The 19,097-nt window shown below is 40.1% G+C and overlaps 2 protein-coding genes across 2 annotated transcripts; both read right to left on the reverse strand.

Annotated features, from left to right (window-relative positions):
- Positions 1-2,244: 2,244 nt before the first annotated feature.
- Positions 2,245-9,727, reverse strand: LOC139652016 (beta-2-glycoprotein 1-like). The gene is made up of 8 exons (XM_071528939.1): positions 9,536-9,727; positions 8,067-8,243; positions 7,352-7,448; positions 7,072-7,148; positions 5,159-5,347; positions 4,469-4,648; positions 3,963-4,160; positions 2,245-2,398 (listed from the first exon to the last, which is right to left on the reverse strand). The coding sequence occupies exons 1-8, from the start codon at positions 9,609-9,611 to the stop codon at positions 2,334-2,336; spliced, it is 1,059 nt and encodes a 352-aa protein (XP_071385040.1). The 5' UTR covers positions 9,612-9,727; the 3' UTR covers positions 2,245-2,333.
- A 1,380-nt stretch (positions 9,728-11,107) lies between these two features.
- Positions 11,108-17,929, reverse strand: LOC139652017 (beta-2-glycoprotein 1-like). The gene is given in 9 exon segments (XM_071528940.1): positions 11,108-11,214; positions 11,291-11,488; positions 12,195-12,374; positions 12,821-13,006; positions 13,225-13,301; positions 13,397-13,493; positions 16,516-16,695; positions 17,697-17,783; positions 17,833-17,929. Coding segments are annotated over 9 exon segments (1,209 nt in total).
- Between the last annotated feature and the right edge of the window lie 1,168 nt (positions 17,930-19,097).

Consider the following 19,097-nt stretch of genomic DNA (forward strand, 5'->3'; position numbering starts at 1 on the left):
TAGTACTCCGTAATACCTTCGCTAGGTTGTTAAAAATAATGACATACAGTTATAAAATAGTAGGGTGTGCCGGAGCTCCAGCGAAGCGTGGCTACTCGGTCGCTTGCATCACCGGAAGTCAGAGAATGTGCTTTTGAGACTTATACAATCATGTCTCTGAACGACCCAACAACTCTCTCTCCTTCCACTTTTCAAGAGGACAAACGAGTGAGGTCGACTCTATCAGAAGGCAGCGTCTCCCTGTCAGAGTTACCCCAGCTGACAACTGCAATGGCATCTGCTCTCTCCAACAACTTTGTTGATACGTTGACCCACGTTGACCCAGCAGCTACTTGCCATCTTCGGTTCTGTTGCGGACATAAAGGAATTCCTGGCCGCCATTCAAACAGAGGTTCAGCAGCTTATGATGTTGGCGGTTGTTATGATGATGATAATGATAGGAGAATTTGATCAGACCTCATTATGGCAGCACATTCTAATATTATCCTTCTTTTTGCATCATTTGCTTTTGTAGGACTGAAAAATCCTATTGTTTTGAATCTTGGGTCTAGCAATGTTGCAAGAGACATGATGTTCATCAACTGTAGTGTGTGAAGCCTCTCTCTTTGCTGCCTTATGAGATTTGCTCCCATTTCCGTTGCCACTGCAGCTGCCTTGTTTGGAATTTCTTGTAAAGATTGTTCTAGCATTTTTAATAGTGTTACTACCTTTGAGTCAGAAATTTTCTTCTCTTCTGAGAGATCCACGGTGGCATCATTAAACGTAGACAACAGGCAAGGGGCACCCAATATTGGTGTATTCATCAGATGTCAGAGAATGTCAGAGAGCACAGGGTTCTGGTAAAGAGCCTTTTTTACAATAGGTTCAATGTATGTGCCATGCAAATTATGTGGCGGAGCCTCAGGTCCCAGAGCCTCATATTAGCAGCACTGTCTGTCACAAGGCATGTTACTTTATTCCTCCATGAGAGAAGCTTTCACACTTGCTATATTTTCAGCAGTGTGTGCCTGGGGGAATTTTAGTACTGCTAATAAAATTGAATTCAGATGAGTGCTGTCATCAACAAAGTGGCAGGCATCCATGTTCATGGATGTCCACATATCACAAGTAAGGCTCACCGCAGCCGCCTTCTGCACTTGGGCTTTGGCCTTCTCCTTACATTCCTTATATTTGGCCATGGCCTTAACAGCCTGAAGGAAAGAAAAAACGTGCTTAGTTGTCAAACGTAAAATGAAAATACTCCTTTTCTTTATCCATGCACACACACATGCCCTGTGGGGAGAACATAGGTAGGGTCTAGTCCCTAAAGTCCCTAAATCCCACATCCTCCACAATAGTGAATGGATGTGTGTCCTTCACCATCATATTAAAAAGCTTCATCCAGCTCTTGCATGGTAATTAAATGTCTGTTACTTTATCATTTTCTTTCAGTTGCATTATTAACCAAACTCGACATGGTAAAAATGTTGAATTGGAAAAGGAGGTTGCACTTCAACAATGGGATTCTCAGTGGAGTGCTAAACCCAAAATCCAGAGCATGTTCCAAAAACTATGAAGAGGCTTTGCAAAACATCCATCACTGCCCTGCTGATGGATGGCTACGATACCCAAGAGGCACAGTAACGGGTGTCTGGAAGGAGCCAGATGAAACCACCTCAACAATCACAGTTACCATAGTGATTGGAAAGTGTGCGCATCACATCCCTTTTAAAGTTCAATTACCGCCAGCTTTTGAAAGAACTTAACAATTTCACCTTAAATTGTGAGTCGCAATTAGCGATGATTTTTGTAAAAATGGATGCACCCTGTAATGAGCCTCATTTACATAGAAGGGGGTTGTTTTGCGCTGAAATGCATATGGATAACTACATTTAAATATGCATGAACAGCAATGCCGCACTGCGTCAGTATTTTCTTGGCAGTGCATTTAAGTGCGCTTTATGAATCACACGTTTTGGTTTAAAGTCCGCAAAAGCGTTACAGTCCTTTTGTGAATTCACCCCTAAGTGTTGCTGTATGTGAAAATTCAGATTTTAGATTTAAGTGGATTTAATGTGAAATTATCAACATTTCTGTCATGTGTCTAGGAATAACAAATGAATAATGTTTAACCTGTTTTAAAACAAATACATTATGATGTACATACACTTTAAAAATTAATGAGGTTTTTCTCTCTTTCTCTTGTGAATTGTGTTATATAGGGCAAGAAGACTTGAGTCAAATCATTTTCTTTAATTTCAGAGATCAGAACACACAAACATACAGTTGAAGTGGATACATATTGAAGTGGATTAATAATCATCATTAAACAGGAGACAGGAACTGCTGGTGTTTCAGCACTGTTTGATTTCTGATGGAAGAGAGCTGGAATAAAGGTTGTAATCAACAGCGCCAGGCTCTAGGAAAGATACATGCATGTACACACACACACACACACACACACACACACACACACACACACACAGGTTAGAATGTTGACAATTACTGTATTTGAAGAAGCAGTGCATTTTTTGTAGGAGAGAACACCTCAGTGTGACACTCCAGTCAGGAAAAGCAAACTAAAATCTCTTTAGAATCAAAGGAATACACTGAGTTTTTGGGGAGATTGGCCCAGTGTTCAACTTACCCATTAAATGATGCGAACAGAGACACCCAAATCATTCATGTGTCTGCAGTAGATCATTCGCTTTGGTGCTTCATGCCTACTCTTTAGCATATTCTATGTTGAGGGTAGGAGGCAACTAGCATTAACTCAAAAGTGAGAAAATGAGAACTTGTAGCAGCTCTAAAGCTAGTAAATTTAAATGATATGCGGCCAAGTATGGCAATTTAATTTTCTGTAGGAGACTGGAAAAATCTACAAAAATAACATACTGGGGGAGCAGGGACTACTTTCCCTGGTTACATAGGAAGTAAACATGGTGCGTGATGGAAGACTTTGTACAGTAAAAAATCAGTGCACTGGATGAGTATGTGGTTACTCACCTGAAATAGTTCCAAAACTAAAACCTGGCTACATCAGCTATATTGAGTTAATGATGTTTACATTTTAAAATGTATGAATCTTCAGGTGAACAAACTACTATCTTTATATTGCTAAAAAGTCAATATTCTTACTTTTGATATGCTAATGCTAGTCACCTACTATCACTCAAAATAGTGTATGCTAAAGTGTTAGCATGGAATACCAAAGTCAGCAATCCATGAGGACACGTATGATTTTGTCTATGTTTTCATCACTTCAAGTTGACCAATGGGCGAATTTCCCAAGAACTTATGCCACACAAATGACTGCTGTTTTCTGCTGTTTGCAGAAATTTCATGGACATTTTATGCATTTTTTTTAGCTGTAAAAAATGGTTCTATTAACTTAACAATAACAATAGTTTAGTTCCAAACAATAGTTTAGAAGGAGGCTGACATGGAACTACAGGGGCTAACTTGTTGAGTGTTTAGTGGTCCTACGATACAAACCAAGAGTATTGACTCACAGGGAGTGAGTAGTTAATGACTTCATTTTCATTTTGGGATGAACTACTCCTTGGGTATCTCACACTTCTTCAAAGGTATCACTGGTGATGGTGCAAGCTGAAGGCTGGTCTATGGTTGCATCGGTGTCTAGGCAGTGCGAGCATTTATAGTTCTGCGTTGGTGATTCTGCGCATAGACCACCGAAACACTAGATGGCAGTGTCGTGCTTTGTTAGCACAGAAGTAATAACAGAAGAAGTAGTAGTGTTTACATTCTCTAAAACCCATGTTCTGGGATATTTGTCACCACAAATTCAATGACATCTGGTAATCTTTATAATTTGGAGATGAGGTGGCGTACAAATGAACACTTGTGATGTGTGACAGTTTAGTGACAGTGGAGAACAAAACAAAGTCCTTGCTGTATAGTGCGCCCTTGTGTATGTGCCGCCCTATTCTGTTTTACTCTGCTGTAGTTGAAGTAAGCCTTACCTTCAAAGCATTCTGGGATTTGGAGTCTTCCATCAATGCACTGGGTTGGCACTGTGTAACCACAATTCCTGGCCTTGTCCATGCAGTAGACTGAGACGATGTCTCTGTGAAAGACTCTGTTAGGCTTCAACTCTTTAATCCAGAGTTTTTGTCCTTTGTATAATATCCTTCCTCTTTGTATGTCAACGCTGCAAGGGGCTGTAGACCAAAAGAGGAAGAGGACATTACTGGAATAGTGTGCTGTTTTTCATGAAGACATTACAATACAAATAGCTGAGAGTGGCAAGTTTGTGTGATGTTATAATTCCTGCCATTATGGCACAATAGTCACAGACATCAGACATCTGCTGTTTGCCTATCAAGATCTTGTGGTTATACACGTAGATGAATAATATTGATAGGCAGATATTGTAGAGCTAAACTCACACAAGAAAAAGAATGCTAGCATCAGTGTAGTCTTGTAATATAAATTGACTGTACTATTTGCATGAAACCCCTGGTCCTACCCTTGCAGGCTGGCCTTTCGGACCACTCTCCAGTCTCCTGACATACACTCTCCAGGCTTCCATCAATAACGTAGTGTCCATTGCAGCCGTATTTGACCGTTTCCTTGTAGTCATACGCTCTCTGAAAGTTGCTGGACATGTAACCATTCACAATGGGCTGTGGTGGAGGACAGGTCACCACTGTGAAGGGACAATTTGGCTGATTAGGACGACTACTGTATATGGTGTTTTTTTTGTCTCTGATGAGTGTTTGCATATCATTTAAAAGTCTACCAATCAGAAATAAACAAGAGTATGATTTACATTCTTGATGTTCCACTCCACAGGGCAAAAACACTCAAGTAGTAGCCACTTATTTTTTTATTAGAATGCTTCTTTACTAGAATTTACTTGTAATTGTTTTTCGCTTGATTGTGGTATACAGTGGAATCATAAACACATTTCCAAAGCCTAGGGTTTTGGTTCCTCCCTGATGGTTAATGAGCCACACCCAGTGTCAGATAGATACTGACCAGGTGTGGCTCATTAACCACCAGGGAGGAACAAAAACCTGCAGGAAACTGGATATTGAGGACCGAAGTTCAGTACCTCGGCTCCAAAGATTGGGATCAATGAAATACCACTACTTCTTGCAGTACCACTACTGCTCCTGCTGCTGCTACTACTACTACTGGCACTTGTACAACTTACATCGACATTCAGGCGGCTTGGTCCAGCTGCCACTGGCAGTGCACTCTCCTCTTGCGTCGCCAATGAGTACGAATGGAGGCAGGCACTGGTAGGTCCCTGTGACGCCGTACTCTGTGGAGTTCCCCCTGATCCTCTTGTCATAGATGATCTTCCCAAACTTTGGGATCGGAGCAACGCCACACATCACGGCTAAGAGAGAAGAGACAGAATATGCCAATTTATTTGTTCATGAAATTATTATTATTTTGGGTGGCTCACTTGGCTCTATAGCGGCACATTGATCCACAGCTTCGGACTCATCTGGTCCATTTCTAGAGAACAAGAGCCTCGTTTCATAGTAACAATCGTTCTTAGAGCTAAAGAGTGTTTTTAAGTGTGATCCTAGGAAGATTTGTTACCTATGAGTGTTTTTCAAAGCAGCACTTAGAGCAGGAGCACACCACTTTAGTTAAGTGTGTGACGCTGTCAATTTGAAAGATGCTGAAATGTTTGTTGACTTTGTTTCATAATAATTGATTAATCACACTGTCTATAAGTTATGGAATATTGTGCAAATACATCAAATACTAAACAAAAATGAAACGCACACCACAAAAACAATTATGTATGCTTAGAATTGCTACAGAGACAACATTATTTGAAACGCCTGTATAAAGCTTAAAACCAACTGTTATCTCATATAATGCAACAGGCATATGTTCGTGGTTTCAATGCTAATATATACTTTGATTTTTCTGTTGCTCGAGATACTTTCCCTTGAGCAAAAATTAATAACTAGGAGTGACGAATCTCGACAGCTCTTCAAGAGAGCTGTCAGTTTCAATGACACACTATTCAAGTGTTCTCACAACATTGCTTTCTGGGTGATGGCACCGCGACAGATGCATAATACATGACTGGTGTCGCTGCACGTCAACAAGTTATTGAGCGTTTCTTTTAAAAATGTATTTTACCCCTTCCCTGTCCCTTCTCCAGAAAAATCTCATGTCAAAAAGTTGTAGTGAGTCAAACAGGTGACATGGTAGGGTGTTGTTTTCCTTCTCAAGATGCATTTAGCGGTCATTTTTAAGAGTGTCTTTTAGTTAAAGTTAAGATACTTTCGAAACACTTCACAAATTAAGAGGCTTCGTAAGATGGATGTTATGATTATCCACAGAACTTGAATGGATAGAACGGCCTTTCCCATTCAAATCAACGCTCCTGGGTGGTTGGAGGTGGTCGGAGTGGTCGAACCGTTGGCCTAGCTTCCGTATAAACCATCTTACGGCAAGTCGCAGCGACCTACTTGGAGAAAAAAACTTGTTGCGCCATCTCCGTTTCTTTCAGTGGGGAGCTACTGTACTAAAGGATTTTTGGACCGATTGGGTTTAACCGCATTATATTACTGTTGGTAAGTCATCACATTTTATTCATTTAGTCTTGTAACATTACAAAGCTAACCCACTCACGGTGTGGCAGCCGGTGTGACACACTTTACAGCCTTAATGCCCAAACAAACCATAGACACCATTTTTTGGTGTACCAGCCAAAATACCACAGAAAACAGTGGAAAGACCGTTCTATCCGTTCAAGTTCTGTGTGATTATCTTAGCCTTAAGATGCTTTTGGGAAACGAGGCCCTCATATGTTTTCATTGGCCTCAGGTTAAGAGACTACATTTGTCATTGGTGTCCCTGTCTTCCAAGTACACAGAATTTATGAGGCTTTATGAATTTTGGATGGCTCACTTATTATCTTGCAGACAGTGCAAAAAATGAAATCATTTTAGTTTGGTATCACAGACTCTATGAAAGACCCTAAAGTAACATCTTAAACCACACCTGCTTAGGATGAGATGCAAAGAAGCTATATAATGTGTTCTGTCCTTGTCATCATTCTCATGGTCTTAAGGAAGAATGCAGTGGACTACATACGCATGCACTCTGGTGCTGGTGCACTCCATGTTCCATTGGCTAGGCACACAGCAGTGCTGGCTCCATACAAGATGTACCTGCACAGAACAACCATATTATTTTGCTCTGCAGCCATCTTTAAAATTTTGTACGTTCATTCAAACATTACAGTTTTTTCTCATGTAACTCCCCGTTCAGACTCAGATTGCAAATAAAAGTGTTAACCAGAAACGGACCAACACATGATAATCTCACGTGTCAGGCAATGATATACGGTTTATTCAGTTGATAATCAGTTTACCCCTCATAGCAGGTGTAGTTGATTGTACTCTGGTACACAATATCCTCATAGTACATATCTCCATTAGGCACTAGCTCTGGGTCGGGACAGCTTTTTGCTGCAGGAGAGAAGAGAGGACAAAATACAATGATGGTAGTGTATTTGACTTTCAAGTAATTGATTTGTATAATATGAATGTTGAATGACATTTGATGCACCTATACAGTCTATCTGCATCTGACAAGCTCTTTCTCTTTTTCCCCACACCTGTTGCCAAAGAATAGAGAGCTTACAACTTCCAGCTATTGTCCAGGGATGAATATGTCATATTCGTATTGATACTGCAGTATAAAAGAATGCAATTACTGCAGAATATTTGCAAAGGCTGCAATATGGGCTTATCTAAATTGATTTTTAGGAGTAATCAACGAGTGTAGTAATGAGAATGTGAACCATCTGGTAGACACACTTCCCTCTAGCCCAAGTCACCATGGCAACCATATAACATTTTAATAATTAATTAAAATTCATTAATAGCATTAAAATGCAATTACCATACAAATGTGTTAATGTTAAAACTAAAAGACTCTCGAGAAAATTTGAAATCTTTTAGTATAATACATTTACTGTTGGACAGCGTTTGGCATGAAAAACAGAACTCAAGTATACAATGTTGTGCAAGAGGAAGATCTGCTACACAGGCCTAAAGTTGTCACTAGACCAATGAAAGACCCACGTCTGCACATTAATCTGGTTCTGGTCCATTCTCCGCTGGTGCTGCAGACGATGGTGCGAGGGCCCAGCAGCGGGGTATATCCCTGTTTACAGGACAGGACTAACTCAGTACCAGGGCTGAAGTACCTCTGGAGCCCATTCACCTCAATGTTGCCCCCCAGGACTGGCCTGACACATACTGCAAGGACAAGTGAATAAGATGAGAACCAAGTACAAATACACTTTTTATTTTTATATGATACTACATTGATGTATATTTTGTAACAATGTGGAATATGCCTGCCCAACCCTGGGAACTTTTGCTGAAAATCTCAATAAAAAGATTTTGAAAAGAAATTTGGGTTTGCATGATTGGAAGATAAAATCTGCCACTAAAGAATACCTTTTTTAAAATCCCAACCCTACCATTATAACACTAACTAGCATTTAAACCTTTTATTTTTCTTCACTAATGGTAATAGAGGTATATAATATGTTTTACCCATTCACATTGATGTTTATATGCTATAACCTCTGTATTCATGTGCTGACCCTGAAATGAATGAGTGTGAATCATGAATTCACATGAAACTCATAATATAAGCAATGTATATGTAACAAATGGTCACATTGTATGTTATGTGTATATTGAAAAGCATAATTTATGTGATGATTAAGTCATTTCAGAATGCATAAATGTACAAAAACTAAGTCTATATCCAACCTGCTGATAATTTGTGGCATGTTTGCAGCAAACTAAACAGGTTAGTTATGTTGCCACAAGTTTGCTCCTTTTCCTTTTTTGGAAAATCTCTTAAAAAAAACCTCTTACAATAATGGAAAGTTTACTAACAGTTTACAGTTTTTAAAGGGATATCATTTTCTTCTAGGGCTACATTTTATGAGGAAAATTGGAATTTTGCCAAGTCAGCTTTTTCTGAAACATTTTATATTCCATTGTATGTTAACTTTAGCCATTTGAACAGTAATGTATGATCAGTTAATTAAATCAGTTAAAGATAGGATACATAATCTGTCTAAAGAGTAGTTGGTCTGCAGCTCAGTCATTTCAGACTAATTTCCTTTAAACCACTGGAACATTTAATGAGGCACCACTTTCTAAAAAGTCCAACAAAAGCAAAAACACTTTCTAAAAATCTGTTAGTGAGAGCACTGAAATAGAGGTAGTCTAAATATAAAAATATAGACAGGGCAGAAAAACACTGACCTCAAGTTAGGAGAACAACTAACATACTTAAACAAACCATGAGAGAAAGCAACATGAGAGAAAAGGAAATAATTGTCTTGCGATTCTTGCATTCCAAATGTGAAAAATGATCATTACTAAAATGTAAATACCATCATAGAATCTGTTCCTTCCAAAATACAGATGCTAAAGCCAGAAAAGCAATGACGCAATAAGGACTTCATGCGTAAACAAATAGTTCAACCTAAATAAAGTAAAAGTCAGATAATGATAATAACAAATACCAGTGTCTTGCTCTGATGTCACCACGGTGAAAAATGCAGACAGACACAGGAGCAGCAAAGCCAGCATGCGTGCCATCCTTGGTGGATTTGTAAAGACGTGACTCAGGTCTCTCCTGTGGTCTCTGCTTAAAATACTGAATCTCTGTACCCCCCCGCCCCCCTCAATGCTGTTTGTGTTTCTCTAAAAGTCAACAGATAAGAGCAGAATGAAGTAACTGCTCACATGGTGCTCCTTGTTTTTTTTTTCCTCCGTTTACCATAACAGATCCTAATCATTGTGACATTTTACTGGAAGTGAGAGGTTCCAGCGGTGGACTTCCCCTTGCTGCCGTATGATGAAACAGCAGAGAGGGATGTTTTTCAGACTTTGCTGAATCATCTTTTTTTATTTATTTATTTATTTTTTAATCTTTTTTTGTTTCTCCATATTACAAAACTTAAGGAAAGGGTCCAATGTTCATACTCAACTTTCTATCAAGTGACTATCATGTGTCACTAAAAAGTCGACTGAGTTTATAACTGTGTGAAAAGCTATAGTTATTCAGTGTCTGGGCTAGGGTTAATCTTAGGGTTGGGTTTAGGTTTTAAAAGTAATTGGCAAGTGACACTTTGTTGATCATCTACTCTTTGTTACATGATAGGTGAGTATCAACATTGGACTATCCAAATAAAGTGTCACCCACCATCCTCCCCACCAGAGGCAGTCCTGGCCCTAGATGAGATCATGAAGAGAAGTGACATAAAAAAAAATATATACTATTTCTTCCAGCAACTACAGAGTTGATAAATAAAGCTAAACTTGATTTGAAGGCATGTGAGTTAATTTGATTTTAAGCTCCTCTCATAGACCTCATAAGTGAAGTTGTCATTTTGGCTGTCAGCCTTGCCGAAATATGAACTAAACAGATCTAAAGCAATTTCTCTATGGGGAAAATAATGGGGTTTTCACATAATCTACGTTTTTTTTGTTTTTTTTTTACCTATGTACATTTGTCTCTGTAATGGCAGTGGGTCCATTGAATTCTATAACATTTTTTGAGTCAAAAAAACAAAAACTTCCTATATTGCCTCTGCCATTGACTGCCTCTGCTCCTCACACTTCCAGGCATTTCAACATTTCTTATTAATCCCATGAATTACTGGATAATGGGTCATCCCCATGAGTTGAGGATTGCAGATTTGAGTCTCATCTCTGTAAAAAATAGTTTCTTAAAAGAGAGAGAGAGAGAGTTTTTTTTAATACATAGTCGTAACCTTCTTCTCTTCCAATATGGTTAGTGCCAAACACCAGTAACTGGCTATAGCAGGTGCTCGTTGTTTGCCGGCCACGATGGGGGTATGTAGATGTGACAGAATACAATTAATTATGTTATGGTTGTTACATTCATATATCTGTGTAACCTAATACACATTACACATCGTACACACTTTTATTGACAGGGAGAGTGAAGAAAATGATCCACACAGTTGACAAATAACACAGATGGCCTCTCTTTCTTCACTTTTTTTTATTGAGTCATTCATGATCATGCCCTCTTAGTGGTGTTCCAGGCCAGGCAGTGCTGTGCAAAGCTATGCCGTTGTTGCAGGAGTCGTGGGTCTTGCAGGGGACGCAGCACACATGGTGATTTCTGATGGAAGGGTTTTGGGCTTTAAGGTGTACTCCACCCTGCCTGGTTCTACAAGGGAGCATAGGAAAGTTAAAATATAATATTGTTTGTAAACCAGATCTAGTGTCTTTCTTTAAGGACTCACCCTGAAAGCATTCTGGGATGGGGAGGGTTCCATCGTTGCAGGTGCTGGCCACGGTGTAGCCACACTTCTCAGCGCTGTTCAGACAGTAGAAGACAACATGCTCTCCATGCAGGACTCTGTTGGGTTTCAGTTCGGCGATCCAGAGCTTCTTGGCATTGTAGAAGATGCGGCCTCTTTTGATGTTAACTGAGCAGGGGGCTGGGCGGAAATATAATCCGTTACAGCACGTTCTTTTTCGAAATATTGCAGATTCGTGCAGTGGTTTGTAATCATAGTTTGGGCTCGAAGCGTGTAAGCAATCTATGTTGAAATTTCATCTTGCTTATCAAGGTCCAAGTTACATCCTACCTGCTACACCGACTGAATTCAGTCTACATTGTCTGCATGGAGATTCAAATCTAAACATTGAGTATTATATCCACCATTCACACAAATGTTTTTTTCATTCATTCATTCATTCATTCATTCATCCATTCATTCATTCATTCAGGTCAGAATACTTTTGTGCTGTCACAACTGTTTTTTTCATTCATTCATCCATCCATCCATCCATCCATCCATCCATCCATTCATGTCAGAATACTTTTGTGCTGTCCCAACATTTTTTTTTCATTCATTCATTCATCCATTCGTTCATTCATTCATTCATTCATTCAAGTCAGAATACTTTTGTGCTGTCACAACTGTTTATATTCATACATCCATTCATCCACCCATTCATTCATTCATCCATACATTCATTCATTCATGCATTTATCCATTCATCCATTCATCCATTCATGTCAGAATACTTTTGTGCTGTCATATTAACTGACTGACAGATAATTATTAATTATTATAAATAATGAACAAGACATGAATACACAAATTCGGCCCTAGGGTAACTGATTTTCCCACGACTCACCCCTGCAGACCGGCATGGTGGACCAGTTCCCTGTGTTCTGGCACTGGGTCTCAGCATTGCCGTCCAGAATATAGTGGTCATTGCAGGCGTACTTGACCTTCTCCTTGTAGCCATGTAACCTCTTCACAGCAAAGGTGATGAAGCCGTTCGGTATGGCTGTTGGGATGGAGCAGCTCACCTCTGGGATGGGCAATACAAGAGGTCAAAAGTCAAACAGGTTTTGAAGAGGTAATGCATTGTTAACAGTACACAGGTACAGAAAGGAAAACTGTATAAAACATTAGAAACAACTGCTCTTTTCATATAAATAGACAGACCAGGTGAATTGAGGTGAATCCAGTGTTTGCTTTTGATTTCACCCATTAAATCAAATGTAACCATGCAGGAGATAGGAGATTTAGATGGGGGAGGAGACATTAAAAGAATGATTAAGCCTTGAGACAACACTGACATGGTTTGTTAGGATACGTTCCAAATTTCCAAATGTTTTGTAAAGTGTATACTAAAATGTAAAGCCAGGAGAAAAAAAAAAGGATATTAAAGATATGTTTGATGAAGATATTTTCTAATTTTCTGATCCAGGTTTTCCTTAATTTTCCTTAATTTTGGGAATGCATCATCCTTACCGCGACACACCGGTGGCTCAGTGGCATTTCCATCGGCCATGCAGGATCCCCTCTCATAACTTGGTGCTTTGGGCGGGTTGCACTCGTACGTCCAGCCTTGCCCGTAGATGGTGGTTGATCCACTAATCCTATTGTCGTGGACAATTCTACCGTCTCTCGGTGGCTTGGGCAGAGCACAACTTACAGCTGTAAGGGGAGACGTGATGTCACCAGAGGATCGTACGTTACTCTCAAAATGGAAAATCCACCCTAGCATGTAATTTTGGGCAAAATAGAAGTTCGGTATGTTTGATGGAAAACAAACCTGAGGAGCACAAAGTTAATCAGCGTCAAATATCGATTTTTACATGCCTAGTTAAAATGCAACTATTACTGTTTCCACTACTTGTCTTTTCCTCCAGTACCTTTGCAGAGGGGTGGTGGGTCGCTCCAGGTGCCGTCATGTAAACACCTGCTTTCATTGGCTCCCTGCATCACATACCTGAAGGACAGAAGTTCACATCAGTCTGAAATGAATTAAACACATGTTGGAATTTCCGGGTCGGTCGGGTGACTTTTCCCGTAATCCGTTCTTACCCGTCATCGCATGTGTAGTTAAGCACAGTCTTGAATGGAACCTCTGTCCTCCCCATCGCTAAGGCCTGTAGGGGCCTGGGGATCGGGCACATCTTGGCTGTAGAAAAGATGTCACAGTATTGACAATTAGAATATACATCGATTGTGCACAGCATCTAGTGAGGATTACTAGCAAGACAGCAGTAGAATAGAATGATTAGTGATTTCAATTAATATTTACCTGGGCCTTTTAGTTTATACTGCAGCCTGGACCAACTTAAAGCAATATTCCAATATTCCAACAGATCTCGCTACTGTTATTTTCAACTGACATTTGGTCATATTGTTAGAGCATAATTTCGCCAAATAGCATTTTTATTGATAGACGAGAACATAGCAGAGGGATACATGCCTCTGCTATGTTCTCGTTTATTGTCGCATCCATGTGTTTTTATTTAGGGCTTCTTTGTTGCACAGCACGTAGGCCAAGTCTGACATAATTTTGTAGGCTGTAAAGCATTTCTGCCATTTGGAATGTCGTCTAAAATCCTTATGGAAAATTGGGATTTGCAAGAAATGCCTAAAATAATATATGTGCTATACAGAGGCTTACTAGTTATACTACATTTTGTTCCATGAAATAAAATACCATTTACTAATGCTACCTTTGTCATTTTTTTTCTCTTTCAATCACTTTTTTTATTGATTGTTGCTAGCAATATTACAACCATCCCATAGTAAGGAGTGCAAAGGCCAGAGCAAAAATAGGATTAGACTGATATATCAGGCTGCTATTGACCTTTTATTAAAAGTCGTATAATGTCATCCACCTCCTCACCTTGCACTGACCCATGTTAAAGGAATTCCATTAGTCTGGGTTTCGGTGGAGAGTTTAGTGTCTCATGATGGTCTAAATTCAAAATTCTGCAGGAAAAACTGAATCGTCATAATGTTTTTTATATTCCTTGGCTTGAAAATGGTCAAATTTAAATATATAATCGAGATAGGTTCAAGAAAGGTTCAAGTAAAGGAGGAAGCAGTAGCTTCCTCCTTCCTGGGAAAGAGAAAAATCATTTTTCTTCCTGGTTCTTTATTTAGCATATCACTATTATATACTGAATGCAAGCACGGATTAAGAATGCAGAGGCCCCTGGGCACAAACTCTTGGAGGCCCCCCCCGTAGTAGCGTACTATCTGTTGGAAATACCTGTAGTTTATACAGGATTTACCTTTGCTTTGCCTTTGATCACAACCTTAAGGACAATATCAACACCTGTAGATATCTTCTATCATACAGGATTTACACCACATGATTGCAACAATACTTTCCTGGGCCAGCGGCAACAATATTAACGAATTACCCTACAGTGTGCAGCTCAATGGCATACGCAAGCACATACTGCCCCACCTCCACCAATACAGTTCTATGATTCAGATTATTCCATCAATCACACACACACACACACACACACACACACACACACACACTGCGATCGATTCATACTGCTATGCGTAATAATAATATATGTAACCTGTACTTCCTTGACTGTTGAACCAATCCTGCATTGGTGATCCAATTGGTGAGGTTCAAGTTGAGGTGGGGCTGCTAATCTAGTACCCACCACCGGGTCTCTACCATCCGCTTCGGTGTCGGGCTGGGCCTCCGCGTCGGTGTAGAAGGGCTCAAGTGGAGATGGGGATGGGGCAGTTGAACAGGTGGCTGTCGCAGGGCTCTGGTTCTCTGCCTCAGTGTCATGCTGATGGTCAGGTCCTCTTGGTTGCTGGTCTGGTTCAAGTCGAGGTGGGACAGCTGAACTAGTAGTGGCTGCTGGGTTACAGTCCTCCTCTTCGCTATCAATATTAACATCGTCCTCGTCAGGCTCTTTGCTAGCGAGCCGACTTTTGAAAAGAGTTGAGAGAGTCGGTATGTTTTTCCGAAGTAGAATTCTCTGCTATCCTTTTGTTTTTCAGCCTTTCGCTTTGCTGCTCCACTGCTCCATCGTTTTTTTATCCATGTTTGTTACTTAGCAGCTAACTTTAACGTCGTCTGTTCTGTCTTAGCTAAGATTCCCACGGTCACGTGTCACCGGCTCTCGTCATCGTCATCATCATGATACAGACACAGCCAGCAAACCAATCATAATATTTTTTTTTTATTAGCAAATAAAGTAACTCTGCATTAATTGGTTCGTATTTCAACACACACGCACTCAAATAATTTATTTGATTTGATTTAAAAAAAAAAAAAAAAAAAAAAAGCAAAGACAGGATGAGGCCACAGTTGGTGGGGTTTTGGAGGCCCCTAGAGGTCGGAGGCCCCCGGGCACCGGCCCAATCGGCCCGGTGGATAATCCGTGGCTGACTGAATGTACAAAATACTAGGGACACTTCCTCTTTTCATGAAGCATACTGATGAGGTGAAACCAAGTAAAAGCCATTATCCTTTATTGATTTCCCTTATTAAATCTCTACCAATCACAAAGGAGATGTAGATAAAGAGAAGCAGACGAGTTAGAGAAAGAGATTTAGGCTTTGAGACAACTCAGATGTGGATTGTGCAAAAGGGGCTGCAGCTCCATATCAGGAAGACGTCCCTAATATTTTGTACCTCCAGTGTATATGCATATTCTAGGGGCACAGAAATAGAATACAGAAATATATGTTAATTTCTTTTGAGGTTTTGGACACTTTTGAGTAAGAGCAATATGGGTTTTTGAGAGCTGATACTGATGTTTTTGGATTAAAGCTGCTTATAGCCTATATTTTGTGCCTATACTCAATGTATTTAAAATTGACCATTTTCAAGCCGAGGAATTCAAAAAAAAAAATAAGGATTCAGTGTTTCCCCTAGAATTATATTCCTGTCAGGGTGGAAAAGCCTCTGAAACAGCATTCAGACCATCATGTGACACTAAAACTCTCCACTGACTAATGGAATTCTTTTAGGCGAGGAGGTGGATGACGTTATACGATTTTTAATTAAAGGTCAATAGCGGCCTGATGCATCGCTCTAATCCTATTGCACCCTTTGCACTCCTTACTATGGGACGGTGGATTGTGTACATCACTCTGTAGAAGCGGATGAACAGCTAAATGCCTAAAACTGTAATGTAAAGATAATGTAAATGGTTGAAACTCACGGGAACATGCCAAGTCTGTCTTTGTCCATTCCCCCGTGGCGGTGCAGGCCATCCTGCGGGGGCTGGCTGTTGAAGCCACGTACCCCGGTTCACACGTGGGGATCAGCTCCTCTCCCACGTCGTACACGCGTTTTAGACTTGACTCGTCAATCCCATCGGTGATAGGCGGGCGGCCGCATACTGATGGAAGACAAGAAATAGATTTAGAGACTAAAATGGTAACAAAATAAAATGTATCCAGATATTATTTTCATTTGTTCAGTTGCAGTTTTTGGGACACTTCTCTTCAAATTGCCTGGGGACAAGTTTGACAGCATGGAAAGTAAATCAGTGCGCTTGATTTAGACCCTTTTTTTTTTTTTTTTTTTAACTATGCAACACATCTCCTCAGGGCTGTTAAAGGAAAAATATTCCATGCTCATGTTTAGACTTTGAAAAGAACAGTCTGGCTTTTGTTTGCACTGAACCAGCGGAGAACACACTAGGCTTGTATCAATAGGGGTGTGAGAGCACATGATGAGTGTTGAGTGATAATAGCAGCTGTAATCCTTAGATTATGTAATAAGAGAATAAAAATAAAGTTACTTTAAAGTACCACCACCATGGTACATGGTGATGCGGGACATCATACTGTCATGGTGGCATCTGTCTGTGAGTAAACACATTCTTGTGAACAGAATAAGTCAAGAACATGACAGAAAATTCCTTCTTAAACTACAGGTCCCTCTTATAGAGTAGATGATCTGAGTAGAGTTTGCATATTGATGAAAATAATAACCACAACTATATCTCCTTAATGCTTTGAGATACAGAGTTCATATTAATACCACCCATGTGTTATGTGAAGACAAGTATGCTGACATTGAAATATTTGCTAATAAGCTCAAGTGCCTCTTGTTTAGGTGTCTGATCACAATCACATTTTGTGGTGACATTTTTGATTACTTCATGAAATGCTGATCAGACTTTTTTTTCTTTTGTGACATGACACAACAACGGTTCAATGTTCTTACACCCACCAATCCATTATGTAGATTAGACAGTTGTGAAATAAACATGCATATGTACATGTATGTATGCATAGCTACATATTATTTTCATGCTCAAACATGCAAAATATCCCACAGAATGCCAACGGATGAAGGGCAGTAACTGATAGAAAATCAAATCAAATTTTTTACCTTTCTTAGATGTTACAGTGGTGCATAAAGCCACTTGGCAGAGGAGCAGCAAAGCCAAAGCTGGAGCCATCTTCCTGGGAGTGAGGTCTCCAAAGTGTCCTGGGGCCCCGCATCTGCCTGTGGATGGGGGGGAAACATAAGGGCTGCTGGGTAACGGGCCCCTGATAGCCTGATCCAATCAGATGCCAGCCTGAGCTTTGATTGATTGAGCCCAAAGGTCGTCACTCATGCATATTTACCTAGAGTTGAAGGATAACTTTCATTCGACAGGAGTGCAGACACAAAAAGTGACTTACACTCACACATGCAGGGGGAGAGAGGGAGACTCAAAAGACACACTGTGCAAACACACACACACTGATTTAACTCAAGTATCCAAAATTCACATTAATGCCATTCAAATTCAGTTTCTGCTGGCACTAATTTCTGCCTGTGTGTGTGTGTGTGTGTGTGTGTGTGTGTGTGTGGAGAGGAGAGTCGGGGGGGGGGGGGGACCAGACTGCCCAATTTATTTGAAAAAACTATGTGCCATGCAGAACCATAAGCACTGAGATTATGCAACACCTAACTAGGTCAAAATGATTTGTTGATTAATGGGCAAACTGTGTGTCCTTGATGGATGATGGCAGATAAGCTTATTTAGATGAAGTGTGTCACTGACTGTAGATTAAAAGCTCTCCCACTTTTTTTTTTTGTTTAGGTGACAGGTGTTTTAACTCGGCTTGAGCTAAATTTATCAAGCCACCTCCAAAGTAGAGTAGCGCTGGTTTATCTAACCTGATTTACTCCGCAAATGTTTGCCTTTCATATCACGATGATTGAGATGGTTTGGCTGCTCTGCTGGTCAGTGAACTGAGAGGATTCCTGAAATCATAGCAGTGGGAAGACGTTTTCAGATAGGGAGAGGTATAACACAATACTTTCCATCAAAGCAAAGCACAGACTAACTAACAATGGTAGTCCGAAAAAATATAGCCATAATCACAAGGAAGGAATATTAAGCAGATCAGCAGAAACAAGCAGCACTGAGTCATAAGTACCAAAATGGAAAAAACACTGTAGTATTGATCAAGTGCAATATCAATCAGTTTATGTTCAACGAATTATGAATTTTGAAAGAAGATGCAGTATATGCAATAGGCAATGCATGTCTTGGTGTCCAGGGCCTTATGTAAGGCCAGATGAGGTCAGTGACCTAGACAGAGACTTCGAGGGCCATCGGGGCATAATCTTGCCTGGGACGCCCAAACATGCCATGACCACTACTGATGCTGCACACCATGGGTGCTGCTGGGGATTCTAAGCCCCTGTCAAAATAATGTATTACCCCCCCCCCCCCCCCGTGACAGCTAAAAAAAAACAAACAAACAAAAAAAAAAAACATGTGTAATTCTCTATTTT

Source organism: Centroberyx affinis, unplaced genomic scaffold (assembly GCF_046629955.1).
Source record: "Centroberyx affinis isolate AG114_WGS23_722 - 3 ecotype Tasmania unplaced genomic scaffold, CSIRO-AGI_Caff_v1 ptg001740l_1, whole genome shotgun sequence".
Taxonomy (NCBI): Eukaryota; Metazoa; Chordata; class Actinopteri; order Beryciformes; family Berycidae; genus Centroberyx; species Centroberyx affinis.

Excerpts from the sequence above, each read along its gene's own strand:
- LOC139652016 (XM_071528939.1), bottom strand. The coding sequence starts at position 9,611 with ATGGCACGCATGCTGGCTTTGCTGCTCCTGTGTCTGTCTGCATTTTTC. Across the intron at positions 7,149-7,351 it reads AACTACACCTGCTATGAGGG|GTACATCTTGTATGGAGCCA; the intron begins GTAAACTGATTA and ends TGTTCTGTGCAG. Across the intron at positions 4,161-4,468 it reads CGAAAGGCCAGCCTGCAAGG|CCCCTTGCAGCGTTGACATA; the intron begins GTAGGACCAGGG and ends TTTGGTCTACAG.